Source organism: Polypterus senegalus, chromosome 7 (assembly GCF_016835505.1).
Source record: "Polypterus senegalus isolate Bchr_013 chromosome 7, ASM1683550v1, whole genome shotgun sequence".
In the NCBI taxonomy this organism is placed as follows: domain Eukaryota; kingdom Metazoa; phylum Chordata; class Cladistia; order Polypteriformes; family Polypteridae; genus Polypterus; species Polypterus senegalus.
In genome coordinates this window covers 76209329-76224324 of record NC_053160.1, presented here as the reverse complement: position 1 = coordinate 76224324, position 14996 = coordinate 76209329, and the positions used below count along the sequence as shown (strand labels likewise).

Here is a 14996-nt window from a genome sequence, read left to right as displayed (position 1 = left end):
TGATGTCGTCATGGAGGAGTGGAAGAGTGGCAACCTGTGAAGCTCTAGTGAACTCCATGCCCAAGAGAGTTAAGGCAGTGCTGGAAAATAATGGTGGCCACACAAAATATTGACACTTTGGGCACAATTTGGACATTTTTCACTTAGGGGTGTACTCACTTTTGTTGCCAGCTCTTTAGACATTAATGGCTGTGTGTTGAGTTATTTTAAAGGGGATAGCAATTGCACTGTTATACAAGCTGTACACGGACTACTTTACATTGTATCAAAGTGTCATCTCATCAGTGTTGTCCCAAGAAAAGATATAATCAAATATTTACAAAAATATGAGAGGTGTACTCACTTTTGTGAGATACTGTGTGTATATATATAGATAGATAGATATATATATATAGAGAGAGAGAGAGAGAATCTATACTAATAAAAGGCAAAGCCCTCACTCATCACTAATTATCCAACTTCCCATGTAGGTAGAAGGCTGAAATTTGGCAGGCTCATTCCTTACAAAAGTTGGGCAGGTTTCATTTCGAAATTCTACGTTTAATGGTCATAACTGGAACCTATTTTGTCGCCCATATACTGTAATAGACTGCTTCTTGATGGCCGTGGGAGGCAGAGTTGTGTCTCACATCATCACGCCTCCCACGTAATCACGTGAACTGACTGTAACCGCAGTACGTAGAGAACAAGGCAGAGCTCCAAAGAGCGCTGAGAAAAGACGCTTTACACAATTGAGAAGGCAGAAAAAGAATATCAAGCGAGTGACGCATACAAGCGTATTCATAAGTGCAGCTACTGCGGAAACAAAGCACGCTGTAAACTGTAAGTTTAAGTTTGTAGACACGCTCCTTAAATTAAGTTCATAGACAGGCTGCCGCTGGTGTTTGTCATGCCACGACTAGCACAATATTCGCGGGATACAAGTTTAATGAGAGGACACAGGGTATAAATGAGAGTTTTGATCACTTTCTAACTAAGTTAAAATTGCTGGTGAAGGACTGTGCTTATGCAAATCTCGAGAGACTGTGTTTGTGGGGGGGATTGACAGTTAAGGCGGGTGGGAAGTTACGTCAGCATCTCCCCTCCCATTCACTTCATTTCGCTCTGAGCTGAGCTCCGCAGCTAACGCGGTCTTGCGGAAGCAACTTTGTGATGCTGCCACCAAATACTCAAAGAAAAATCCATAAGTTAATACACACGCTGTCTCTAGGGCTTCTCCACACTCTGAATTCTCCAGGCACTACTGAGCATAATCTAATTTTGAGGGTTGGGACACCAATAATATTACCAAAAACCTTACAGCCACTGGAGACTTTGTAACGACACGAGACTTAAAGTCACTTGTCTGCAAAAAAACCTAATTGATGCAACTATTTTTACTGTCGGTTGCTCAGGGGAGAAAGTTTATATTCCTCGCATCACTGTTACACCCTCTGATCTCCCATTTCAATTCAAATGCCTCCAATTTCCAGTAAGGCTGTGCTTCGCGATGACAATTGATAAGTCTCAGGGACAGACCCTACAAAAGGTTACATTGACAATCATGTTACGTTATTTTTAAAATGTTTCCTTTTCTTAGCACAAGCACAGCTCAGAAGCTTTGATGCATGTGCTGCATAACGCGTTAAAAAAATAACGCATTTAATCACACTTTGCATTCCAAGCAAAGGAGAACTTTTGTCAATGCATGATTTTCTGGTACATCGATTACATTGATGCACACATCAGAGCTACAAAAACGGAAGAGTCTGAAGAAAGCGCGTTGCTAGGACAGATCAGAGGCAAATTTCATTTTGAAAGACTACCCGGCGGAAGCCTTGATAAAAGCGTGGTTTTGTGCAAAAAGGAGTTTGCATACCACCGACGCACTTCAATCTTATGGTACCATCTAAATGCAAAACATGTTACAGCGAGCACAGAAACCATGTATGATGTTAGCACTACCAGTATGAGTTTGAGTACCAACAAAAGGTGTCGGCAGCCCAAACCTGATGAAATGACTGGCTTCAGGACCAAAATTCGCATGTCAACATCGGTCAAACTTACAAATTCTCTCGCAAAATGGATTGCTTTGGACTGTAGACCACTAACAGTGGTGGAAGATAGGGGGTTGGAAAATGTGCTACAGTAAGTGTCAGGTTATCCAACTTTCCAACTGCCGTGCCGAAAGACTATTTCAAGTAAAATTCAACAGCTTTATGACACTGAAAAACAAGCAAATTTAGATGCATTACAGAAAGCGGACTTTGTGGCTTTTACTGGGTCTCATTGGACTTCCGTGACCGTTAGTAATTTTAATTACATCTAATTACAGAATGTTCAATGATCACACTGTTTTAGCCTAATGTACTAAATAATTTTGGCTAAGGTTACTCAGAGTTTAAAGGTGAAGCTGGTCAAATTACCTTTTATGTTTCTGCCTCATTTTTTAAGAAGAAAAACTGCACTTTATGTTGAAATTTTTGTTATTATTATTTAAAGGCAATGCCATTCTGAACATGTACTTAAAGTACTTAGAATACCACTTTATTTTTAAGTCTGCCCAATTTTAGCCAGGGGTGATATATTTGTTTCTGTTTTGAACTGAAATGCAGTTTAAATGCATTTTTTTTTCAGAAATTAAAAGACCTTGACTTTACAATATTCATGTCCATGTCTATTATTTGATTCTGTCGCCCACTAAAACCCTTTTAAATTAAAAAATACATTTGCACTTTGGGACAAATTTTCTTGTGTGATTACATACGATTAATCAAGATTAATTAATTACAAACCCTCTAATTAATTAGATTAATTTTTCGAGTCCCACCCTATATAAGCGTGGGTATTTTGCTAGTATAAATATAAAAGCATATACATTTACAAACCATATATAATATACAAAAATAAAATACTGTCTACTCATCAATCTATCATGCAAAATCATCTTCCCAGATGAGCTGCGTTCTAAGAAGGATTAGTCCAAAGAGCAATGAAATTAATTTGGATAGAAGATATATGAAAACTGATAAATTATATATGATGATGGATCAGCATTAAGGACGGTGCCAACATGGACACCATGTAGAGAAGGAAAATTGATAAGACTTAGTAATGGCAAATCAGCAATTATTCATTGATAAACCATCCATCCATCCTCTTCTGCTTAACTGAGATAGTGTTGCGGGGGCAGCAGCTTAAGCAGATATGCCCAGACTTCCATATCCCTGGCCACTTCTAGTTCTTCCAGGGGAATTCTGAGGTGTTCTCAGGCCAGCCGAGAGACATAGTCCCTCCAGTGTGTCCTGGGTCTTCCCTGGGGCCTCCTTCTGTTTAGACATGCCCGGAACACCTCACCCAGGGAGGTTATGATAAACCATTTATGACTTTATGTTTAAGAAGGAGCATTTTGAGCTAATCTGAAGTGAGTAATTAAAAAAAAAAAAAAGTTATATAACTGTATTTCTTAGCTCTAGTTGTGATCCTTATTTTGAATTAACATTGTAGTAGCAAATGACAAGTATCAACAGCGTGACCAGAAAGGAATTACAATATTTAATCTTTCTCATGATAAATAAACCCCTAGTTGAAGATACTGTTATCTTAAAAAATACTGCAAAATTAAAGAAAGAGAAAAACAGTTTAGAGAACAAAGAATTCTGACAACTGAAAGTTTATCCAGATTAAATAACACCTACATTTTAAATGTCTTCTGGTAAGTTAAAATTCAAGCCTTTCAACTTTAGTGTGTTTGGTATTACTTTACTATTCACATAGTTAGCACCCACTAAAGACCTTCTGATCTTCTGAGTTAAAGTTTTTCACAACATTAAAACTGTTAATTCATATATAAATATAGTGATATTTAAATAACAAATACAGCTGGATGTCATCAATATGCATTTGCAAAATACTATTTTGATCCTGACTAATGATAACACAGTAAAGAGAGCTGGCCATATTACTGAACCATGAATAATACAGATATCAAACTACCTACTCTTTTAGATATGTGTAGATAGAATTCTAGTTTACTCTTTATAAATTTAATATTTTAATGTAATGAACTAGGCTTCAAATGAAGTGAAAAGCATGTTTATAAATAGAAACGAGAGTGATTATTTCTTTAACCTTAATATTTTTGTCTACGTTTAGTGTTGTTATTGGTGAAGAGCTAATGAGGAAAATCAATTTTTAATGCACTGTTGCACATTGATATTACAAACTAATTTTAACCTATGCAAGTGAACTAAACTATTTTAATGATTGCTCATTTGTCATGGCTTAGCAGACAAATTGTTGTACTGTAAGATTTTCCCTGGAGTTGGCAGCAAAATCACAGATTTTGCTCAGCTGTGGAAATTTGAAAAGACACAGAAATAAGCTTGGGTGTGAACAGTCCATCACTATTCAGATGAGGTAGATGCCATTATTCCAGAAAAATCTGTGTATTTTGGAGCACACATATTCTTTCCTTAGACCTATGTATGTGTCAAAAGGTATAAATAACAAACATATAGCTGTGAAAAGAAGAAAATAATTATATACTCTAACCAAAAAGACAAAAGAACATTCATCCCTGTTTATTTAAAAGTCACTAAATGAAAAATATTTTGTTTCTATCTTGTTTAGGGTAAATAGCCTTTACTTTTTTGATATGTAACAAGCAGCTGTGATAATAGTGTGTTTACTTATGCATCAATTATCAAAACAATTAGCCTATGATGCAAATACAGTGGTGTGAAAAACTATTTGCCCCCTTCCTGATTTCTTATTCTTTTGCATGTTTGTCACACAAAATGTTTCTGATCATCAAACACATTTAACCATTAGTCAAATATAACACAAGTAAACACAAAATGCAGTTTTTAAATGATGGTTTTATTATTTAGGGAGAAAAAAAATCCAAACCTACATGGCCCTGTGTGAAAAAGTAATTGCCCCCTTGTTAAAAAGTAACCTAACTGTGGTGTATCACACCTGAGTTCAATTTCCGTAGCCATCCCCAGGCCTGATTACTGCCACACCTGTTTCAATCAAGAAATCACTTAAATAGGAGCTGCCTGACACAGAGAAGTAGACCAAAAGCACCTCAAAAGCTAGACATCATGCCAAGATCCAAAGAAATTCAGAAACAAATGAGAACAGAAGCCATTGAGATCTATCAGTCTGGTAAAGGTTATAAAGCCATTTCTAAAGCTTTTGGACTCCAGCGAACCACAGTGAGAGCCATTATCCACAAATGGCAAAAACATGAAACAGTGGTGAACCTTCCCAGGAGTGGCTGGCCGACCAAAATTACCCCAAGAGTGCAGAGACGACTCATCCGAGAGGTCACAAAATACCCCAGGTCAACGTCTAAAGAACTGCAGGCCTCACTTGCCTCAATTAAGGTCAGTGTTCACGACTCCACCATAAGAAAGAGACTGGGCAAAAACGGCCTACATGGCAGATTTCCAAGACGCAAACCACTGTTAAGCAAAAAGAACATAAAGACTCATCTCAATTTTGCTAAGAAACATCTCAATGATTGCCAAGACTTTTGGGAAAATACCTTGTGGACTGATGAGACAAAAGTTGAACTTTTTGGAAGGCAAATGTCCCGTTACTTCTGGCGTAAAAGGAACACAGAATTTCAGAAAAAGAACATCATACCAACAGTAAAATATGGTGGTGGTAGTGTGATGGTCTGGGGTTGTTTTGCTGCTTCAGGACCTGGAAGGCTTGCTGTGATAGATGGAACCATGAATTTTACTGTCTACCAAAAAATCCTGAAGGAGAATGTCTGGCCATCTGTTCGTCAACTCAAGCTGAAGCGAACTTGGGTGCTGCAACAGGACAATGACCCAAAACACACCAGCAAATCCACCTCTGAATGGCTGAAGAAAAACAAAATGAAGACTTTGGAGTGGCCTAGTCAAAGTCCTGACCTGAATCCAATTGAGATGCTATGGCATGACACTAAAAAGGCGGCTCATGCTAGAAAACCCTCAAATAAAGCTGAATTACAACAATTCTGCAAAGATGAGTGGGCCAAAATTCCTCCACAGCGCTGTAAAAGACTCATTGCAAGTTATCGCAAACGCTTGATTGCAGTTATTGCTGCTAAGGGTGGCCCAACCAGTTATTAGGTTCAGGGGGCAATTACTTTTTTACACAGGGCCATGTAGGTTTGGATTTTTTCTCCCTAAATAATAAAAACCATCATTTAAAAACTGCATTTTGTGTTTACTTGTGTTATATTTGACTAATGGTTAAATGTGTTTGATGGTCAGAAACATTTTGTGTGACAAACATGCAAAAGAATAAGAAATCAGGAAGGGGGCAAATAGTTTTTCACACCACTGTATGTATTGTGTCTGTTGAAAGCAGGAATACTAAAACAAAAGTCCACATTTATACTAGTAGATCATTGTTTTGTCTTGGTAGAGTTCTATATTACTCTACTTTCCCCTTTTGTATTATTAATGTGTAGCCTTTGTCAGAATGCCTCAAATCCCATAGACTTACCACTGTTTATAAGGTACTATACTTTATAACTTCTCCCCACCTTCCCTTCTACATCTAAAACCTCAGGCAATTACATAGAGTAAAAGACAAGCAGGAGATAAGTTACAACTTTAAAAAAATGTATTATTGGTAATATTAATAAAATAATAACAATAAGCAAAGTACATGTGAATATTGGCAATCATATAACCTAATAAATGCTGATGTGTAATTTCAGGCGGCACACAGACTTGTTCGTTACTTAAAATGTCTCTAGTTAATTCATCATCACCACTTCTTCTCAGTGTGGTCTTCTTTTCAGTCCATGGTGTGTGAGATGCTCCTTCATTATGATGGTGTAAGAGAGTGAGGGAGGCAACCAAATTTATACATTCTTTGTCCAAATCCTTACACCAATAGTGTGTCATACTACAGAATGGCCTCTGTTTCAAACCAATCCCAAACAGCCATATTCAGATTTGTTGAACTGATGCTTGCCAGCTAGGTAGTCTGGCTTTCCTGTGGAGGTTGATTGAGAGAGTCCTGCAGAGAATCACTTGCCAACCTGGTTTTAGGCACTTCCTCTGACCCTATTATAAAAAAGACAAAAATAAATGCATTATAGATGTATGCAGTATTTACAATTTGATTAAAGAGAGGACACAGTAGTATCATACTGTCTCCTTACTACAAAACGGTTATAGAGAATCACAAAACATTAGAAATGCAGTTGTTGTAAAAGATCCAAATCCATAAACAGGCAAAAACTGTTTGATTGGATGTAACAATTATGATTTTCAAACACAATTAGGCATCTGCCACGTATCCTCTATTGACTAACCAATTATCCTGCTTGTATGATGTCATCACATCATGAGTTTACATATTCAGTTTTCCTCAGATATATTTGTTATTTATTTTGCCTTAATTATCTTTTTTATGCAACTTTATCCACTTGCCATTGTCTCTTTTTCACATGAAATTTTGCCTACAGGAATTTTGAATCCAAGAATTACTATTGGGGAACACAATTTTTTACTTAGAAGTTGGCATTACTACCTCAGAAATTTTAAAATAATCACCTTGACATCCTCATTGAAAAGCATTGTCCTTTTTAGTTTCACCTGCGTAAAGCAGTGGGTAAACTGTTTAAAGTAAAATAAATAAATGACCAGTTCAAACTAAAACTTGTTTAAGTTTTGCAAATGGTTTGATTCTTATTGCCATTTATCTTACAGTTACCTTTTCCAATAAATTTTCAATGTCCAGGGAAAAAATTATGGAAAATCATGGAAAATCAATTAGCTATTTAAAATCTTAGTATAAAAGAAAACACAAGCCATTTAATTTAACACTCCTCCCTTTTCAGTACTATTAAAAGTTTCCTAAGTTTATGAAACATGTTCTTGTGATTTAGGCTCAAATCGGTGTATGCAGGCAGAAGTTCTCACTTGTTTGTTGACAGCTGAATGTAAACCAAAATATGACCTACTTTAGTCCTATAGTCTCACAATTCAGCGGTTTAATTTTAGTAAAAGGTTGACATTTGTTATTTTACAGTTGCCTTTATTAACTGCTTAACACTAGAATTACTAGAGCCAATGTTGGCTCTGGTAATTCTAGTGTTAAGGTTCTACACTTCATTTGCATATGCAAATAATACAACAAATGCTTGGTTTCCTGTTTGAATACAGTATATTTCTTAATTGCATCATCCAACTGTTTCTCTTTTGCCTTGCGCCCTCCGCCACCATAACCTATCATTTATGTGGGAGGAGTGAAAGCTTTAGATTCATCAAAAATTTTGATTTCCAGTTTTCGTCGGATGTCAGCGTTTTAGGGTTCCCTGATACCGAAAACATTGATATCTCGATGATGGATGTGTGTCTCAGTGTCACAGTTTCTTGAGGATGGTCTAGATCTAAAACGGCTGGACGGAAAAATACCAAACTCAAAACTTAAGCCTGTTATGAGATGATAATGTGCTGATTAGTTTTTGAGCCAGATAGTGCAAAAGAAAGAGGCACTCTAGAGGAACCCTCAAATACTGTAATTCTGCAATTAATTATGAATTCTTCTCATCAGTTGCTATCGTAATGACCCATTTTATGATCAGAAAGATCAGTGTCAGGCTGTAATCACTGAAATGTTATAGAATAGTTTGATTAACTTGGTTCCTGGTGCACAAAGTATACTGAACATCACTTCCATGGATAATGATGTTTTACATGAGGTTGACGCGAAGCCAGGTTAATTTTTTACAGGCCTGACACTAGTCAGTGTGACTAAGTAGAGTGGTTAGGCATATCTGCCTAATTCCCTTTTTTCCTCTTATGGTTTGATTTTTAATAATATGTTCATTTTAGTGCCTGTTGGTTATAATTGCAATGTTACATACTTTAGATGGTAAGATTTCCCACTCGGGCTGCTATTTAAGTAATACTATAGGCATTGACAGTTCTCAAAGTCCGTATTTCTTCTGGCCCTATGCAGTGTTATTTATGTTCCTTCCTTTCCATAGTGTTTATATAATTTTCATATGAAGTATATAAAAATAGTGATAACATTTCCTTTGACATAAAAGCTTAGATATTAAAAATGAAAAGACAATACCCATTGCCATGGCCATCTCCACATAGTATCTTTCAAGTACCAGTACAAGAAGTAATTGTTTTTTTCAAATGCTGTACATAATTTTCAATTGTTTTGCATTTCCTCATTCTGACTGGGGAATAAAACTGTCCATCTTCCAAAAATCATAGTGTTTTAATTAAAATATTTCATCTTTCCATCTTTCTTAACCAAGTTTATATTTTGTCTGTGATTATAACATGTTTACAGTTGTGCAAGGAACAGATCTCCTTTGAAAATGTTTCTTTAATTAAACCTTAAAAAGGAAAAAAAAATTTTTTTTCTTCTTATAATGGCTTTGATTAGACTTGTGATCAATAAGTAGCTGTGTTTGGTAAGCTACATGCCATTAAATGGATGTTCATTTTAAGTTTTATTTATATATTAATTTAACAAACATACACTGTATATTCATTTTTTTTGTCCTTAGCAAGGTACATTTGTTAAAACTGTGCTTCATTTTTGTATTGAGATTCAAGTCAGATGTAGTAAGTTTAATAATCAGAGCTGCAATTAATTAGATCTCTTGCTAAATTTATTGCAAGAAGAAAAGGCATATCAATGAGTGCAGATGGTCTTTTCTTTGTGTTCTCATCACTGCAGCAACAGATTTACAAAATGCACTTGGGGTGCTTTGTTAAGCTTTAGCAGAATGTGTGTGTTAGTCAGAATTGACACTGGCTAATGGGGATATATTTTTTAACACCGTTTTGTTACTGAGAGCATGAGGTAAGAGTCATGCAATCAACCTGCTGTGCGGTGTTCTTTGTACATATGGCTACTACAGTTTATAACTAATGACAGTCTAGTCTGTTCACAAGCAGCTTCTTGTTTTTTTTTTATTTTAATTCTCAGTGGACTAAAAACCCACCTTTTGCACAACACAACAGAGACAAGATAAATAGCTCCTTCTGCAGATAAAGGTAGGTTTCAAGGGCAGTTTTTTCTTTAATGTTGTCAGATACGTGCATTTTTAGGACGGTTAATGTTGGTTACAAAATCTACTCTTTTACATTTTGTTCTTGTTTATTTCCCTAGGCATGCGTGATTCCATGGGCAGAAAAAAATCCATATTGTTTATGCTAAAAGTCTTAATTTTTCAGAAATAATTGTTAGTTCTTTCCAAAGATATTTTCCTACTAGGTACTTGCTTGATAAATAAGAAGCACAAGTCATAGTTAAGTTGTTAGAATACCTCTTGATTGATTATAGTTTGGGAATAATCTGCTTAATTTTTTATGCTGATGGGACGGTATCACCCTCTGAAGTTGATACTATTGTTGTCCTGCTGCTCTCTTTAAAGTGCTTTTTGGCTTTAAGGCGAAGGTTGTTTCTCAGCTTTATATAATGCCTCTATATATTCACTGTTATCTTAAGGCAGTTAGCACTTTTTGTGCCTTTATTTGCTACATACATACAGCAGCACAAATGTTTAAACCACTAAGAATTTAACGATGCAGTAGTCAACACCTTCAGAAATATAACTGTTATGCTTTAATACAGTGAATTGTAATAATGTGGTGTTTATTAGTCATTGCTAATTAATGAAACATATTGTAGGACAGATTTTTTTTTCTTTTAGCAAGTGACATTATTGTGTGTTTGCCCCTTGACATGTGCCTTCATTTGCCTACATTATGGCTTGCAGGCTACTTTTATAAATCTCACTTTATAAGCTGTATAAATACGCATCCAAAGGTAACAATGTAGTGCAGTTATTATGTAGTATGCAACACTTTCAGCAATTGCAAACTACTTTAAGGTAAAAAAAAAATATATTTTATGGATAAAATGAAAGCCCTTTGGATTTTCACAAATGTCTCACTTCCTCTACTAAAGAATATGTTTCTTAAAAACAAAAAAAAAGTTAGAGGTCTGCTTTTGCATTTTGTGTGAGATGTTGCCAAGCTTTAAATAAGCTCAGACAAATCAGCCTACCAGATTGGAAACTGATTGAATCTTCTAATTTACAGCATTTGCTTCAGCCAGAATCATCTGCCATCACTAAGTACATACAACAGAATCATTTTTCTTCTTGTCGAGATGCAAATTATGTAAGCAAAGCTTATCAAGTCAGTAGACATGTTGTCCAGGGGTCATAGAGATATCCAACAATATCAGCTGATACAGTATTTTAGGTTTTTCAAAATGGGAAGAGTAATCATTTTTGCATATTCAGTGAGTTTATGAACGTATGCTTCCCTTTTGTTGATAAATTTGATTCTAATTTCCAATATGGATAAAAGGCTCTTGAGACGTACCTCATGCAAAACATGCAGACAATTCCAGACATATGCACTTAAATTACTAGATCAGGTTCATGGTGAACAGAAGCCTAAGTCTGTATCCTGGGAAACTTCACCCAACAAATTCCTAGGTTTAAGACCTTGTATGATTCAGCTTATTTGTGCACAAAGCTGTAAAATATCTTGGATCAAGCACTGTAAATTTCACAAAAGCCTTCAGATAATCTCATTGTTTAATGAGATTTTACCAGTCATAAAAGAATCAGGCGATGATGCATTCAAGTCTGGAGCTATTATGATAGTTTACACAGTTAAGCACAGGCAGTTTTGCAAGGTTAGCTTTTTGAAAAATGCCTTAAACTTGAATTGACTACAGAATAAGGACAATGTCATGCATCTGCATAATGAAGGAAATTAGGACCGACTCGAAATTAACCCATAAATTTTTGCAAGACTAAAAATAACTTCATTATTTTTAGTGACATAGAAGTTAGTGCTTCTGTTTCACAGCTACATTGTACTGAAGGGGTTAATATTATGACTGTCTTTACCCTCACAAACGAGATCGTCATCCCAACTCAGTCACGGTTTACTGCAGCTCTTGATACCACAGTTTATGTATAGTGTACAAAATGAAAAAGAAACAGACAAGAAATACAAATATGCTGTGCCTTTTGGTCTTCCCCTATAGTTGTCTTATTCAAACAGTTCTTTCTTAGGCCCTTTTACTTTATCTCTCTCTCTTTCTCTCTCGACTGTCCTCCTATTAGTGAGCCTTTTGTTATATAATATAGGGGCCGTTTAGCGTCATTAGTCAGCCTAAACCATATTTCTTTAGGCTATGTAAGGAAAACTGGAGTAGCTACAGAAAAATCAAACTGGTGGTCAATTGTGAATGTACAAATCCCACACAGATAGTAAGCTACATGGCTCTGATCTAAAACAATTGTATATATTTTATTGGCCAACAGTAATGGTGAGCTAGCATTTCATCATGGAGAGTCAGTGTTGCATCATCATACTCAAAAAACATAATCACAAGAAACTGAAAGAGGAGACAATAGACTTTTTTTTTTTTAGATTTATGCCACTCAAGACTTCATATCGTTTTGTTTAATATACAGTACATCCATTTCAGTTCAGAGTTGCAGGAATAGAAGAATTTCCTCACAGTATGACTGTCTAGTCTGGATCACTAGACTGCAAATGTCAAACTAAGATATGAGGATGGAGCTCCATTAGAAATCTGTTGAGAGTTCTGCAGATAGTGATACTGTGATTGGGCTGCAGTATGTAAACTATTTTTTATAACCGATAAATGAACTATAGAAGTATAATTGGTGAAAAGAAAAAACAATGATTGTCTACTGAACAAAGAAGGGTATGTTTCCAGGTTTAAGGTCCTTTGTATTATTCTTAACTAGTGTCTTTATGGTGTACGAGGTCCTAAATGTTTTTTCCCCAGAATAATTTTGTCTGTTAGCTCTCTTATATTGAATTTTCCTTGTATGGTTTAATTGCACTCATTAGAAATTGGTTACAAGTTTATTGCATGTTTAAACATTTCCTTGTTAATATTCATATCTGTGTCTAGTGATTCTTTTTTTTTATAGGATAAATGCAGCATTCACATAACAGATAAATTAGCATTTTTAGAAAAAAGTATGGAAAATACATTTGCAACAGTGTTGTCACACTGTACATGATCTCATTCCCTACTGAGCTAGAGTATTTAATGCAGTTTACTTTTTGTTTTTTTCCCTTAAAAACACTTCTAGTATTAACATACCTGAGGTATTTTGATGTATTACAGTATCGTTCTTGTTAAATAATGTACCTTATGCTTAAGGAATCTTTATTATTTGTGTTATTATATTTTCTATTTAATAGTAGGTATTTGTTAAGCAAGGTAGGAGTGTAAATGTGTTTTATTGACTATACCTAGGCTCAAGCCTTTAACACCATGAACTGGATAAGCAGTTTGAGAATTAAAGTTTATACTTAAAACATTGTGCTATGTGTAATTTTTTTCTTACTAATGGAGTGCATTATAAAACTTTATATGATGTTTAAGCTTTGAATTAGTCATTCTGCCCATCATAGATGGTGGAATGAAAAACAGCACTTTAACAGAGAATGCATATTTATGGCACCACAGCATCTTTTTTTTGTTTTAAATTTGCATTGGATATCTTGAGTGCTTTGCATAAATTTGTTTTGCATACAGTGCATATCTAATAAGCATAAACATGACACGAGAGGTGTCATTTGAAAGTGACAGAGCAAGTAGTGCTCTAACCATCAGTCTTTCATACCACTTAATTGTGTATGTCGGAATACTTTTCGTACTGCAGTAACTGTTGATAAATCATTTGGGCACGTTTTCAGCTCTTCTGATGTTGAGCGGCTGGATATATTTGCGTGGGAATCCTCTTTGCTGTGCAAAGCCCTTATTGGATTATTGTGCTCGTCTGAGGTTTCCTTCTACACTTCCATTTATATGTCACTGAATTGCCTCTCATTTGAATAACTCTGGCGACATGCAGTGCATACTACTGCAGACTGTTTTATGTATTTTTAATGAAAAAGAGGGAAGAGAGGGAAAAAACACCTTCGCTATCCCCTTTTTGCACAAGCTAAGCTAATTCTCAATAAATGGGCTGGACAGTAGCTTATAAAAATACTAATGTAATAAAGAGCCCAACAGGGATTTGCTGAGGGCTAATGCTGTAATGTGTTAGTCATCCATTATCTGCTTCTGTTTTCGCAGGTTCTGAATGAAGACTGATGCTGTGCTGTGAGATGCCATCCAGCATGCTGAAAGAGTGATAACCTACAGATTTTTTGCTTGAGAGCAAACCTAAACCTCTCCTGGGGAAAGAACTAGCAAGGCTGTCACTTTGTGTTGCAATCTCTTTCTAGACATTGAGTAAAGCAAAAGAAAAAGAAGGGAAAAAAAAGAACGACAGCAGAGGGCTTGTGTGCATTTGTATGAGTGAGGAGGAAGCCAAGCAGAAGCAGCCTTGCATAAAAGATTCTGTTCAGTTAAGAAATCAGAAGAGCCTTCCAGATTTGTGGTCTGCAGCAGTCTTACCTCCGACACAGAAGGAATGAAGAGCAGCTGGGGGCCAACAAAACGTATGATGACCCAATGCTGAATAGGTCCTGCCTGTTCTGCTGCAACTGCCTAATAATCAGGTTTACAGACAGCTAAGGCAGTGCTGTCTCATCTTCTCTCACGGATTGTGCCAGCAACAGCAGGGTGGACATGGGTGTTCGTGTTTGTGGATTGGTGTTACTTTTGTTATTTTTTCAGTGCAGCTGCTTGGGGTTTAGAAGCCCACTTTCTGTTTTTAAACGGTGAGTGAAAGTAAAGTTTGCTTTTTTTAAATGATTTTAACAGTTAGATTAGCTTAGCTTTGGTCCTCTAAAATACCTAGTTGTAAAGATATGATGTTCATTTTTTCATAGTCTTAAGGTCATTATAATAAACAGATTGGGAATTGGAGATTAAATGTTTGCAAGTGTGTAGTAGTACCTTTGTCATAAGTTGTAAATGTTTATGAAATATTTTTTGGTATAAACTTTTTAAGAAAACTTTTTGTAGCTAATATGTATACCTAAGATTGAAGTGTATTTTCTCCAAAATAA

The 14996-nt window shown here is 35.7% G+C and overlaps 1 protein-coding gene across 8 annotated transcripts in view; it reads left to right on the top strand.

Annotated features, from left to right (window-relative positions):
- The window catches only part of pam (peptidylglycine alpha-amidating monooxygenase), a 402733-nt gene that overhangs the window by 138125 nt on the left and 249612 nt on the right, over positions 1-14996 (top strand). For all 8 annotated transcript variants that reach the window (XM_039758909.1, XM_039758910.1, XM_039758908.1 and 5 more), the window contains exon 2: positions 14116-14705. In XM_039758909.1, the coding sequence (XP_039614843.1) occupies positions 14614-14705 (92 nt within the window). In that variant the 5' untranslated portion in view covers positions 14116-14613. The remainder of the gene's footprint in view (positions 1-14115; positions 14706-14996) is intronic.